This window comes from Sarcophilus harrisii, chromosome 5 (genome assembly GCF_902635505.1).
Source record: "Sarcophilus harrisii chromosome 5, mSarHar1.11, whole genome shotgun sequence".
NCBI classification, from domain to species: Eukaryota; Metazoa; Chordata; class Mammalia; order Dasyuromorphia; family Dasyuridae; genus Sarcophilus; species Sarcophilus harrisii.
Window position 1 is genome coordinate 151,987,451 of NC_045430.1, and position 14,389 is coordinate 152,001,839.

The 14,389-nt window shown below is 36.1% G+C and overlaps 1 protein-coding gene across 2 annotated transcripts in view; it reads right to left on the reverse strand.

Moving 5' to 3' along the window:
* Positions 1–857: 857 nt before the first annotated feature.
* Positions 858–14,389, reverse strand: part of LAMB1 (laminin subunit beta 1) — an 84,052-nt gene continuing 70,520 nt past the window's right edge. For both annotated transcript variants that reach the window (XM_023504795.2, XM_023504794.2), the window contains exons 26-34: positions 13,336–13,520; positions 12,114–12,355; positions 9,137–9,340; positions 8,051–8,195; positions 5,940–6,147; positions 5,615–5,756; positions 2,952–3,128; positions 1,414–1,573; positions 858–1,179 (exon numbers count right to left, since the gene is read on the reverse strand). In XM_023504795.2, coding sequence (XP_023360563.2) covers positions 1,043–1,179; positions 1,414–1,573; positions 2,952–3,128; positions 5,615–5,756; positions 5,940–6,147; positions 8,051–8,195; positions 9,137–9,340; positions 12,114–12,355; positions 13,336–13,520 — 1,600 coding nt within the window. In that variant the 3' untranslated portion in view covers positions 858–1,042. The remainder of the gene's footprint in view (positions 1,180–1,413; positions 1,574–2,951; positions 3,129–5,614; positions 5,757–5,939; positions 6,148–8,050; positions 8,196–9,136; positions 9,341–12,113; positions 12,356–13,335; positions 13,521–14,389) is intronic.

The following is a 14,389-nucleotide window of genomic DNA, read 5'->3' on the forward strand; positions in this document are numbered from 1 at the left end:
CTGAAATGTAAATACTCAGGCTGAGTCTAACTCTTAAATTTTAGTGGCTTAAGTTTAGTTCTTCAGCAGATTTGGAACCTCTGACACATTAATTTTATTTGGTGACATGGAATGGTAAGATATAATTATTAAACATTTATTTCTTTTCCTTTTAGATATGTACCAAGGTTACTCGACTTTCAGCCACATATGGAGTATTGGAACTTTATTTCAAATATAATTAAATCAGTAGGGGAGGAAGGGAAAAATTATTTACTTGGAAGAGAGTTGACACGATTAATTTAGAAAGAAAGAAATCAGAGATGTCAAACTTGGGACTCAAATAAGATTAAAGTGATATTTTAATAAAATAAAAATATAACCTACATAATATTAAACTTGTTTTCTTTATCAGTATGAGACTAACATCTGAGTTTGACATCACTGATAAAGGCCAATGCCATTCAAATTCTGACTCCACATCTAGCACATTTTTTCTAGTCTTTAATGGTCGTGATGGGAAGATTTCCCTTTTCTGACAGGACCTTCATATCAGTACCTTGGTCTTATTTGAGGTATCTTTGGCATAAGGAGGGAGTGCCCAAGTTTTAGTCACTAGTTTATTGTTTTGAACCACAAATTTCTGAATTTGTCCCTTTTAGCAGAGTGGAAAGAAAAATCAGTGTAACTTTTTTTTTTTATATATAGCATAGAAATCCTTATTGCTATTTTCTTTTGAAACTGGAGGTAACAAAATTTTTAAAAAGTTAAGAAATCACAGCCCCCATCACTGAAGTGTTCGTGGTTATAATAAGTTTTATAAAACTAAATGAAACTCCAGTTTGATTAAAAATAACAAATATAACTAGATGCACCTCTATACAAAAAGTGCATTTGTACTTTATTTGTAACTTCATTAAAAAAACATTTGGTAATTAAAAAAAATTAAATAGGCAAAGGTGGACATCATTTCATTTTAACATCGTTGTGTTAGCTACATTTTTAAAAAATACAATTGATGTAATACTTTGGTCTCAGCCATTTCTGTTCCTTCTGGGCTTTGTTACAAACAAGTGCTATAAACAGCAACTTTTTGGCTTATATCCTGTAGAAGAAAACGGACTTCTTCTTCTAGTTTCACCAATTCTTGAGCTTTATCCTCTAGATATTTTTGATTATCTTCATATTTTTGCTCCAAATCTGTAGAGATGGAAAAAAAGTAAGTTTTCCTAAACATTGAAATTAACTAATAATAGTTGTGTATTTTTAGATGAAAACAATCTTTTAGATACTAATTCTTGAAGGTCCTCAAAAATTTGACTTTTTAAAAATTATTTTAAGCATAAGGAGGGAAAAGCTCAGACTTTTAAAAAAAGTAATAAATAATTATCCTTCCCATAGTCCCAAATAGCTCTTTTTTCTAGAAAGATTTACCCTTCAAAAGTTGCAGCTTGCTGTTTGCTTGGGCAAGCAGCATTTTAGCTTCATTTTGTAGCATTTCTGCTTTCTTTCTGGCATCAGCTGATTCTTCTGTTTTCTTGGCTATTAGGTTTTCCACTCTTTTATACTTTCCACTAAGTTCACTGTCAAGGACCTGCAGTACCAAGTTTAGACACAAGATGGTAGTTAGTTGCAAAATCATACAACAAACACAAACATCAGATTCTGCAAGGACTAAGGAAGAAGATTCAGCTTACAGCAAAACTATTACATTAGAGTAAAATTGAGATAATACACTCTTTCTGAACCTGTTCATCTACACAATGGCTGACCGTTTTGGCTGTTAGTGAATCAAGTGGCTTAATAGACATAAATGCTGGGTAAGGTGATAGTACAGTGAAAAAAACATTAAAATAATGGAGGCATAGTTTAGCTTTACTTTGTAATTACAGATTTGGTCAGTTCAGTAGAATGAAAATTCAAAAACTGGGTTCATGGCCTCCTGTGACTAACTCTAGCCTTGAGTTTTGTCAGCTGTAAAATAAGTTGGGCCAAGTCCTATATGGTAAAAGAAAGATGTTTAGGTTTGGTCCTACTCTATATATTTTAACTAGGGAATTGGCGGGGAGGGGTCAGCCAACATAAAAACCATCAATTTTCAGAGCTAGATTTAGACATTAGATATGGGCACTGAATCTCTGAATTCCTGTTAGCTTGAGACTAGGGAGCACTCAAGCTTGGAAACTATAGATCAGGGTTTTTTGGGACTTTGATACAGCCAATCTTTTTTTTTTTTAATTACCAGTGGGTGCTTCTCAAATTCCATTAATTCAAACATCACATCAATGCTAAATTTGTAGAAAGGCACAGATAAGACTGAAACAGTATTTTGAAGATGTGGCAGGACACATGATTTAGGCTAGTAGGAAATTAGGAGGGCTTGAGTTATAAACTCCTTTGAGAAATGCAAACAATAGCTAGGTATATGGAAACGTAATTTTAAAGGGCTGTGTTCCTCACCATTTCATGTAAATAGTGTTTGAGCAAAAATAATAAATCCACCAGCACCTGGCAGGAAACTAAATACAATGAAGAAATCTGTTTTAGAGTGTGCTTTTTTCCACAGTATAATATTTTTTCCAAAAGATCTAGGGAAGCTCTCAAATGTGAAACATTTAAATCTATGTGTTAGTGACACCACTAATAGAGCTTTTTTCCATTAATAAAACCAAAAACTAGAAAAGGTATTAAGGACTTAGAGGTGATAAGTAAATTGAACTGGACTCCTTAAATCTTAATCTTCAAATTTTAGAAAAAAATTACTCTTTGTTGAATTTATAAAACTAAGGCAGCTTCTTTTTATTGTTAGTCTTTCATTTATCACAGTAGTTTTTGCAAAAACAGAAAGAAAGGAATTAAATTCTGCTAAGTAGCCTTAAGTGACAAATTTTTAGGCAGAGTCTAATTAGGGGCTTCTGGGTAATGGCAACTCCCTTGACACCAAAGATAGGAATTTGTAAAACTTTACTTACCTTCTTAACATCATCTGCACTTTGTTTTACAGTATTCACTACTTGTCCAATGTAGTCGGCCTCCCCAGCGTTCTGGGCAGCTTTGCGCTTAAGTTCTTCCACGTTCTTTTCCAACTCGCTTATGCGCTGAGAGGCATTGTATAACGTTTCCTCAGATGCTGCAGTTTCAGACTCAATCTAATAATAAAATACAAGATTCATCACTAATCAGTATAAGTAGTAGGGATATCTAAACATCTTTCACATAATTTTTAAGCATGTAAATACCTCAACACACAAAGTGTGTTAGATTTGGCAAACCTTTGTTAGTATTGTGGTGATGGGCAAACCATTTCATTTCCCAGAGCTTCAGTTTCTTTAATTGCAAAATGAAGTAGTACTAAATGTTTTTTTAAGTTTTATCTAATTCTACATCTAGGTGTCAATGAGACCAATAGCTGTAGACTTCAATATTAGTATGTAGTCTGTTGGCTGAAGGTTATACACTAAAACTAAATTGCATATTTTAAAAGTGCTTTCAGTGTGCCTTATTTTAAAAGATTTGGGGCTTCTGATGGATGACTTAGTCTGAAGTTACAAATGAAATGTTTCTTAGCCAATAAACAGATGTTTGGCAATAAAGGAGCCAAATTATAGGTTGACAAGACCAGAATGTGTCCTGAGAACACCTGCAAACTTTGGATTATCGTTTAAATAGTCGTCTCATGTTTTTATTTTAATGTTTATTTTAATAATGAATGAGGGATTAATTTTGAAATGACCATTCCTTAGAGATTTCCAATCAGTTATTAAAAGTAAAGAGAGTAAATACTCTCCCAGTATCATTCACATGCACAATATGTTCCCTTTCAGTAGCAACATTTCTGTTGCTGTCATAGCTCTACTTAACCCTAACTATGAAGTTTGCTGTAGATACACTTTTTTTAAAAACTTTAAATTGGACTTGCACTTTCCTGGGAGAACTCCCAGGGAAGCACCCTTATTCTCTCTGCTGGCAGATAAGCGTCTGAGAGACATTTAGAGTTGATGGGATATTAAGAAGTTTCATTAGTGACTAACCCAGGAGATACAAGTCAATTTGTTAAAGAATTTGAACTCAGGACTTGCTTGCTTTGAAGCTAGCTCTCTATCCACTCAAACACATCAGAGTGATTTAAATATGCCAAATTTTGCAAAGTTTTAATTAATCACTGTGAAACTAGATTTTCTGACTCATTTGCCAACATATAAAGCAAATTGCTTATGGACATATGAGCTCTACTAAAAATTAACTTTATTACTCTATTTCTAGGGATGATACTATCTAGGGCTTTAACCATTTACAAATTTTGTGCCTGGTAATCATGTGAAAATAAAATAAGAAAAGTAATGTAACTTTCCTGAACTCGGGTTTTCAGATTCTCAGGTTAGAGCTTTATTACAAAATTACCCTGGCCATTTCTAATTAATAGAAGAATCCCTTCTAACAAACTGCTCAAATCGTAATTCCATCTATCTTTAAGCAAATCATTTCACATTTGAATTGCCCTGCTTTGACAAGTAAAGACAATTCTCTTAACTGCTGGCAGAAACTTGGGACTGAAACAAGAACATAGTTGGTAATGAGAACTATTCATTTCCATTGGGAGCAGAATTGATAGTTATAAGGAAGATTTTTTTTTTTTTTGGATTGTTAAATCATGGAATAAGTTATAAAAATATAGCATAAAGTTCTTGGAGATTTTTAATGAAATTAGCTAGAAAGCTGTCTGGCAGAGGTGACTGGCAATTCCTTATAGCCTGTGAATCCTTGGTTGATTGGAAGGTGAACACTTGTAGGCATGGAGGGATAACCATATATCACTAAGTGGGAGGAGGCTCATTGTCCATAGTTGAGCACCCCTAGGTGGTGGACTTTGAGGCAATCTGTTCTAAAACTGGAGGGGGGAAAAGGTTCTGAACACAACTGCTTCATAAAGTAAAAGCCCAGTTAAATGGGATTCATCCTGTTATTTACCACTTCTGGAATGTACTTTGTAAAACTGACTGGAAGAAGGCTAAACTTGTGTAAAAACCAACTTACTAAGGAATCTTAATGCCTATTAACAGTTACCTATCAAAGCACATTGTTAATTAAAAAAAAATCATGCTCAATAAAGAAATTACCATCCATTTTCTCTTTTATGAGTGGGGCAGTTACAATTTCCTTTTTTTCTTCAGAAGCACCTTACTGGCTAAACATTTTATCCATCAAAGATGAGAGCTAGGAAACCAGTGGAGAGATGCTTTGGTCTCTAATATATTCTTCCCATAAGAGTTAGTCTTATGAATCATTCCCAAATGACCTGCATTTTTAGTGCCTTGGCTTATCACTGCCATTACACACCCTTATGTTTATAAAATTCGTTCTTAAAGAGTAGTATTCCTATTTCTGAACTTATCCCCCCAAAAATATCCTCAGAAAAAAAGGGTTGGGCCAACCCAAATATTCCCTGCTCTGGTTTGTTTGGAGAAAGATCAATACCAGTGTCACCAGAAAAACCTGTTAATATTTTCAATACTTTTTTCTTTACCTGCTTACACTGACAGCCTCAAAGTTAAATGGTATAATTCTCTTTTAGGTATTAAAAAACGACCCACTACCCAAAACTCCTGCCAAAACACTGACAATTGTTTTTACTTACTGAAGTCAGTAGGTTCTGAGTTCCTTGGATGTCTTCATCTGCTTGCTTAATGGCCTTTTCTGCAGCAATCTGAGCCTTTTCTGCTTCTTCCAGGGCTTCTTTGACCATGTCTGCAGTGTCTTTAACATCTGAAGCGCTTTTGCTAAAACAACAACAAAAACATCAGATTTTTATATGTATTTCTTCTCAGAACAAATTAAAAGTATTCAACAATAGTCTGAAGATATGTTAGAAATGCCATTGGTTTTAGGCCAATTGCTACAGCAGGATTGTCATACCAGAGATTCAAACTGACTCCACTAAATGCCGTAAGAGTCCCAGTTACCTGGCTCTCTTTGCTTCGTCTAAGAGCATCTCTGCTCTGGCAATGTCCCCAGCACTTTGCTGTAGGATGACTTCCACTTGGGAAAGGCTTTCTACTCGTTCCCGAATATCTTCGGTTAGGTTCTGTAGCTGCTGTGGAGTGCTTGGCATCTCCATCTTCAGTACTTCATTAGCCACAGCCTCAATGCTATCCAGATCAGCACTGTCCTCTGGAAAGGAAAGGAGCCAGCAGATGTGACCATGAGTTCATTTAGTATTTATAGAACGCATACGTATATGTGGGGTTGTATGACCTCCTATATGGCACTGTGTAGCAATTAGACTGTGTGGCCTAGTGTAAAAGAGGTTTAGCTTCAAAGTCAGGAAAACATGGCTTCAAATCCTACTAATGACACAAACTGCTTAACTATTTATCAATGCTCAATGCCAACTCTAAATCTATAGGTTGTAGTTAACTTTTTTTTTTTTCTTACATGACTCTTGGAATGTTTTTAAATAGCTAAAGGAAATGTTAAATTACAATTTTTTTTCCATTCAAGTTCATAGATCACCTGAAGTCTAATCGTGGAACTTTTAGGGGTTTATGGACTCCTGGTTAATAACTTCTGCCTTGCAAGAAGGTAGCATAGTAGATAGAGCACTAGACTTGAAGGCAGGCTTCAAATCCTGCTTTACACTGCCCAGTAAGTAGGCAAGTCTCTGTTACTTTAAGCCTCAATTTTCTCATTTTTAAAGTGATGTGACAGTACTCAAACTTTGAGGTGCTCGTCTCTACCTACCAGAATGAGACTAAATAGTAGGACATCAGTCTGGGAGTTGATGTGGCCCATATTCTGGTTTTAATTCTAATCTAAGAATAAAGAATCTAAGAAAATGGATCCTGAATAATTCTGTTAGCAAGAAGTGAGGAGAACTGGGATGTATACTATATCCTTAAGTCAATAAAATGTAACCTCTTTAAAGGCAGGAATTTTTTCCATTTTCTTTGGCTTTCCCATTACTATCAATGTCTTGCACATAATACTCTGGAGGTGATTTTGATTCAATCAATATGCAAGAGTAATCTATCAAAAATGCCATCTGACATTAAAATTTTGATCCAATGAAGATTATGACATAAAATCTAAAAATACTTTCTCACTGGGAAATGCCCTTGAAAACAATTTAGTACAATTTCTCATCTCAGAGAAGAGGAAACTGAGGGCCCAGAGAAAACAGTTAACAGCTGGATTCAAACCCAGACTCAATAGTATATCCCTTTCCTACTAAAGCCTGAGGTTTCCTTCAGGATAAATGCTATTTATTCAAAATCTTACATGAAACATGAAAAAGATTCAGAGTGCTTCATTAAGCACCTACTATGTGAAAGACACTCTGCTAAGTGCTTAGAGCTTTTGTTACATATGTATATCAAACCTTTTTTGTCAGATAGGTTCTAATGATAGAACTCAGAGTTTCTACTCTTAACAGTGAATCTGCAGGATATTATTTTGACTTCTAGTTTTTCATTTAATGCACATTTTGCTTTTTTGGGACAGTATACAGAAGTATATTTCAGAACAGCAAGTTTTTTTTACTATTTCAACTAGTAAGTTTGTCTTTTGTATATCCAGATATTTTTTTTGGACTGAGTTTCATTGGCACATTGAAATCCTTCTTCCCTCCTTCTCCATGAAAATATTTTCTTTATCAGTGCACATCTGCTACCATTTCTGCAATTTGTGGAGACTTGGAGAATTAGCCAGAGCACTGAGGTATTCAGTGGTTTAAAACCACATAGCTTGTCTGAGGCAAGACTTGCAGTTATATGGCTTTTCCTGGCTCTTGATATTGGTTCCTTAATATCATGAGGACTCACATGTGTGTATCACTGCTAAATAACTTTCTGAAGCTTATCAGTTTAAAGAAAAGGGAGAAAAATTATTATCTAAGTAGAAATGTTATTTTCATTTCTTGTCAAATTCATTTCTTTTTAAATTAATGCAGGCTTAGGTTTGTTTTACATCTCAATCATGAGGTTTTTGTGTGTGATTTATTATTTTAGGATTGGGATGTTTATTTCCTATTCAACATCAAAATGGAAACAAGGAGATAATAAAACATTTTTCTTACGAGTTAGAAAGTTTCGAATTTGCTTGATCAGATTCCTCAGATCCTCATTGCTCTTGTCCACTTTTTCTTTGGTGGCATTAGTTTTCAGTAGAACTGCCTGGGCACTTTGTTTTGCTTCATCTGCCCTTAGTTTAGCTTCAGAGACCTAAATATGGTACATAAAATTAAAAAAAAATCACTCCAACAAATATTTTCTGAAACTGCTGCTTCTTGTGATTTACAGTGGGGTTTGGGAACTAAGGCCAAAACCCCTAAAGCTTAATATCAGCATCTAGAATTTTGGCCTATTTGAAACAGATATTTCCTAATTCTCTAAAGAGTTTTTGTACCAGCAGGGAGCCTTTCTTTGAAGCCTGTTCTTTCAAGTTATTAAAATATGTAACACTTAAGTCACCAACAGAAAATATTGAGGCCTACAGATCAATACCAATTTTTTGGAATTGGCACTTCCAAAAGACAGGAATTATTAAGAATAATTATTAGAACATTAAAGGGATCTTGTCATTGGCGCAGTCTAGAGTTATAAGGCACCATAGAAGCCCTTAGAAATGTGGAAGACATGTAAAAAGAGCATCATTTCCTCTTCATTTTTCTGATGAAAAAACTGAAACTCAGAAGGTTTAAACCCAAAGTCTTTCATGAAGGGAGGAGCAGCACAGAAATTGGTTCTTGTGTGCTGAGACTCCTGTGACCTCAATCCTCTGTGTATTTCCATTGCACCACATTGTCTGGCTTAAGGTAGAGCTAGATGTTCCTTCTTATAAAAATGATTAGCTGGTAAAAACAGTTTCTTTCTGGTCTAGCTAAATGGCTTTGTGCATATTGGGCCTATGTTAAATTATAATCATTGAGATTGTTCTGGAATCAACACCATTTACTTGAGGGAGAGTATTTGAGCCCAGAAACACAACTTCTTCAGCTGCGTGAGTAAAGATCTCACTCACCTACTCATTTTGAGTGTGATACATGGCTGAAAAATGTCCATTTTAATCAATAATCATTTAAACACTATTTTTCCTTCGCCTCCATCTTCTACCAAGTTTTCCTCCAACAATAGCCAAAGGCTGCTCATGCTAAGTTACCTACCGTCTTTGAGAGTTGTTCCACCTCGGCCAGGGCACTGAGGACATCTCTGTCGAAGTCCATGGCCTTCTGCCAGGCATTATGTGCCACAGTGACCAAGCCATCACAACCAGGCCCACCACACTTCTTTTCCCCATCATCTGTCCTGCAGTTTGGCCCTCCACATGGTGTCTCAGCACAAGAAGCCCCTGGAGGAGTTCCACAAGTCTGCAACAAATACAGGTCAGGTAGAATATTTCAGATACTGAATCTTCTGCACAGTGGCTATGTAGATCTTAAACACCTTGGTAATGTCCAATAAGTATATAGAAAAACACTGTTAACAGAATGGACAAAGAAATGATACATTCAGAGATTCTTGAAGTAAACCAAAGAATTCACCAGTGAAGGATAAGGAAATCCCTGTGGCCCACGTTCTAACTCTGTTGACAATTTGCATTCCATCTCCCACCACCCTAAACAAATTCAGTTAAATTCAATACAGAATGACTAACTAGAGGCCTGCCACCTGAACATAAGCTTGGAAATACAAAAATGAAAAATGATAGCCCCTTCAAGGAATTTAAAACCTAAGGGAAGAGGGAAAGAAATTGCTTTGGAACCCAAACAAAGGTTTTTACCTCCAATGCAAATAATCTGTAGTCTGTGCTTAAGGGGTCCTATTTAGATGATGGCTAAGTGAAAAAAGAATAGGACCTCTGTAAATCAGTCAACCAGTAAGTAATCACTGAGGAGATAATGGTTTTTTTTTTCCTTTTCTTTTCTTTTTTTTTTTTTTTTGGACTAAGCTAAAAAGGAGATTCTTGCCTCAATTGTTACATAGCCTTAATCAATGAATGGGTACAGCATCAGTGAAACAGACCTGTGGAAGATCTTAAGTTAAAAAGGCCAAGGTCTCCCACTGCATCCAGGGCTGTCTCCAGTCACACTAATTTATATCTGGCTACTGGACCCAGATGGCTCTGGAGGGGAAAGTGAGGCAGGTGACCTTGCCCAGCCCTTCCTGACTTAAATACATTTCACTTGCAAGTCCTGGAATCACTTCCCTGATGTCATAGCCCTCTTAGGGAACAAAGGACAAACAACAACTTTTAAATGCAATGGAGACTGGAGAATTGAGAAAACACTTGGTTTGGGGAGGTTTCATAGAAGGAAGTGGGATATACTCTGAGCCTTGGTAGGGCTTGATTAGATGAAGGGGTGAGGAAAAGTCACTCTAGGATGTATGCGTGTGTGTGGGGAAGTGATAGCAAATTGCATTATGAATTGACTTATAGATGATATAGCCATAGATCTGGAAGAGAGGGCATCTAGTCCAACTCATTTTGCAGGTGAGGAAACTTAGACTCAGACAGATTGCCCATTGTCACAGAAAGAGTGACAGAATTGAGATGTTGAGCCAGACTTATTTCACTGCATTATATAGTCAAATATATTATTTTCAAAGAGCTGCTTTCATTCCTACCCCCATCCCTCACCCCCATCTACATCTGCCATCAAGGGCAGTGAACATGAGACTCACTTTGACTGCCATTCTTATTCAACAGTGACCAGAATACCCTGGAATGAATGTATTGAGAAAGCACCGCCTGAGTGCTATCACCTTTCTTAAGCCACTTTATTAATATAAGTATGATTCTGAAAGATAATGTGGGCTCATTCTTTGGAGGATTGGAAGTAGAGAAGATAAGTAGTAGGAAAAGAGAAAGTGATGATAGATGGCAAACACTGAAAAGAAGATAATGGAAATCAAGAAAAAGAAGATTCCATTTCCCTCAAAAAAAATTTACAGATCTATCTTTCTTTTGAACTATTCTTTCTTCATTTTAATCATTTAAATTTGAAAAATTTCTAAATATATTTCATTTCTTGGATTCAGGCTGAACCAGTGGCCCTAAAATACATTTGGTTTATTTCACATGAAATGCTTGAGAAATAGAAAACTGAATACTACATAAAACATTAACTTTATTCAAGAGGAGCAAAGAGGCACCAGGGATCCTTTACTGGAAAACAGCCTGACATTTAAATAGCTCACCCAGGTCTGTTTTGTTTCAAAAGACCCTGTGAGACAAGGGTAAAGGGAAAAATAGAATAGAACAGCTCCACTCTAGCCAAATACATGCAGAGATAAAGGACGAGGTGTACCTGAAAAATCAAGAGGAACATATATTCCTGCACTTCATGAGAGGTTCTAGGAATCCAGATTTGTAAGTAAGGAATGTCACACCTCATAAGAGTAGTTTTGAAGAAGAGATAATACATGGTGTTTCCATTGGCACTTAAAAGCAGTAGGAAATAACATATAGTTTGGAGCCAGAGACCCCATATGTCACATCAAAATAAGAATTCTCCAAAGGTTTTGTAGCTTTTCATTATTTTAGTCAAAAGAATGTTGTTTTTATTTTTAATATCTATTATGGCATAGTCAGTAGAGAGCCAGCTCCCTAATCAGAAAATCTTTGCCTTATACCAACTGTGAATCCAAGCATGTTTCAACCCTCAAAACTCTGGACAACTTTCTAAGACTGTTGCAAAGAAGGGACCAATCTAGTTGGTAGAAGGGGTTTCTACCTGGGAATTCTCTGTACAGATGAAATCAAAGCTAACAATCTAGTGAAGTAGGGAGCAAATACTGAAAGGTCACACAAGGATGCTGAAAACAGTTGCAATGTAAAACAATTTATCCAGTTTACTAGTGGATTTGATGAAATTCACAGAAATACTCTGAGTCTTCATTTTCCCATCTGAAACAAGGGTATCTATTTCACTTGGATGTTGCACTAATGTCTGTGAAGCTCAGTGAATGTGGTGTAATTCATCCATGAAAAGTGCCATATTGAGTATAACTTTTGTATCATATCCCCAGTACTTAGTACAATGCATTGACACAAAGTAGCGTTGCCACTTGTCTGTGGAATTGAAATGAATTTGTCTTCTCAGGCAGCACAGACACAAAATCCAAACCTCCAAAGCTTACCTCTTCAGCTACTGCAGAAAGATCCAAACTCTGTAATTTGCCTGCAAGTTCATCTAGAAGGCGAGACTGTTCCTCCTGTTTTTCCCTGAACTGGGCCTCTCTTTCCATCATTAAGTCTTCCACTTTGTTTCGAGTAAGGGAGGACTGTTCTACAGTGCTATTGGGATCTGTGGTGGAAGCATTCACTCTTTCCTCTGCCTCAAGAGACATCTGAAAAAATTTGGTAATACTGTCCAAAGCTCCTATGAGATTAAATGAAAATACTCAAAGTTAATGTTGATTTCTTATATTGTCTTGCCTTATACTTCTTCCAAAAAGAAATGAAATTCTCTTTGAAAAAAAGGAAAAAAAAGTCCCAAGAAGCAAACAGAATCATGTAATTTCCCTTTCATAAACATAATTTATTCTTTCATCCATTCTATCCCTGCTCCCAAACAATGCTCAAGCTGGGCTCACATGATGACGAACATCTGAATGAAAAGTGAAAAATTAAGTCAGTTATCTGGAATAGTTTTATTATGTGATGCTAGATACTGAATGTTTGGAAACATCTGGAGGGCTGGCATGTAGATAAAACATCCGGTTGGTTGACTTAATGTTTCACTTTTCATCCAGATGTTCTGTCGTTGGGTAGACAGGGCCAAAGTTAACATTTGTAGAGACTGATTGTGTACTCAACAGTGATGGGTAATGTGATATAGCATAGACTGGGATTTCTTTTGCTGTTTTTGGCACCTTTAAGTGGCCTGAAAAGTCAATAAGCTAAGGATTTGCAACAAAAAAAATTCCTGACTAAGCAACATCTTAAATTTAAAGTGACTTGGAGAAGTATCAATTTAATTCCAAAGCTGTGCAAGAAGATGCCTACCCCAAAAAAGCTAGGAGGGTGGGGGTAAGCTAAAGCCACTAACCAGAAAAACAGGAAATGTGAGTTTTATTCCAGAAATTGTGCCTCCAGTTGGTCTTTGTGAGGCCTTTGAGAAATCATTTAGACTTGTTGGCCCCATTTCCCACATTTGGCATATGGAATTTGTCATTCTCATCTAAACTATAAGCTTGATGAGAAGAGCTAAGAAAACAGAAAGCTCTTTATGGTGGGGGGTGGGGCAGGTGGGGAGGTGAGTCATTGAAAGGAAAGATTAGTTTGGTATTTAAACAAATTCTCTGTGTTGGATTATTCTTTATAGCAATTCCCTGACACCCCCAAAATCACAATGCTTACCACGAATGTCTGAGTTTTTGATAAACTCCAGTTGTTCAGCAAGTTCTTTTACTGTTTTGTCCAAACTCTGTGCATCCATTTGCAGGGAATCCAGCTCTTGGACTGTGCTGTTACTTTTTGAGGCTGTGTCAGACAAATTTGCTTCAACCTCTGACATTTTTTCTGTAACATCTTTGGTTAGCTTCCTGTGGATAGAAGGTAAAACTGCTCAAGCAAAATAAATACACTTTGATTTCTTTTGTGATAGAATTTCTGTGGAGAAAACATGGCCAAGAGTCATGCAGAATGAGCAGAAGTTGTGGTCTGCACTGTAAGAAGGGGTATCCACACAAATGAGTAATTATGGCTCTCCCAAAATTCTGATGAACATTTTCGTATTTCCTGGTAGTGAGGTTCTTTCAACTTGATAAGGATTAAAATCAACTCAGCAAACAATTAAATTAAAACCAATTCATCTTCCTTGAAATACCAGTTTTGTATATTCTCTCTCTCTCTCTCTCTCTGTTTTTATACTAGATCTAGAATTTAAGGCAGTGCTGTCAAGTAGAAATAGAGGCCACTTAAGCATCCACTGATTTAGAAAACTACATGATAATTATATTTACATTTTATTGCATTTTTGTTTCTCTTGCTAAATATTTCCCAATTACATTTTAATCTGGCTCATACCTCCTTTGTGAGTGTTGTAAATGGTGTGTTTGACACCTTTGATTCAAGGAATTCCTGGCGAGGAACATTCCTTTACACACACAGATCAAACTTGTTCTGCTATTTATTCAAATTTTAGAGAACTGCTTCAGGGCATATAGCCAGTAGGTCAGAAACAGAACTTAAAGTTGGGAAGTTAAATGGCACAAGTAGTTGAATCTTATGTCTAATATTAATGCTAGGATATTAGACAAGTCACAATCTCTCTGAACCTCAGTTTCTTCATCTGTAAAATAAGAAAGTTGGATATAATGACGTCCAAATTTCCTTCCAACAATTTCTTATGGTTCCAGATTCTGAAGATGGCTCTTTCCTTATGCCGTGCTACCTTGCTATTATATAAGAT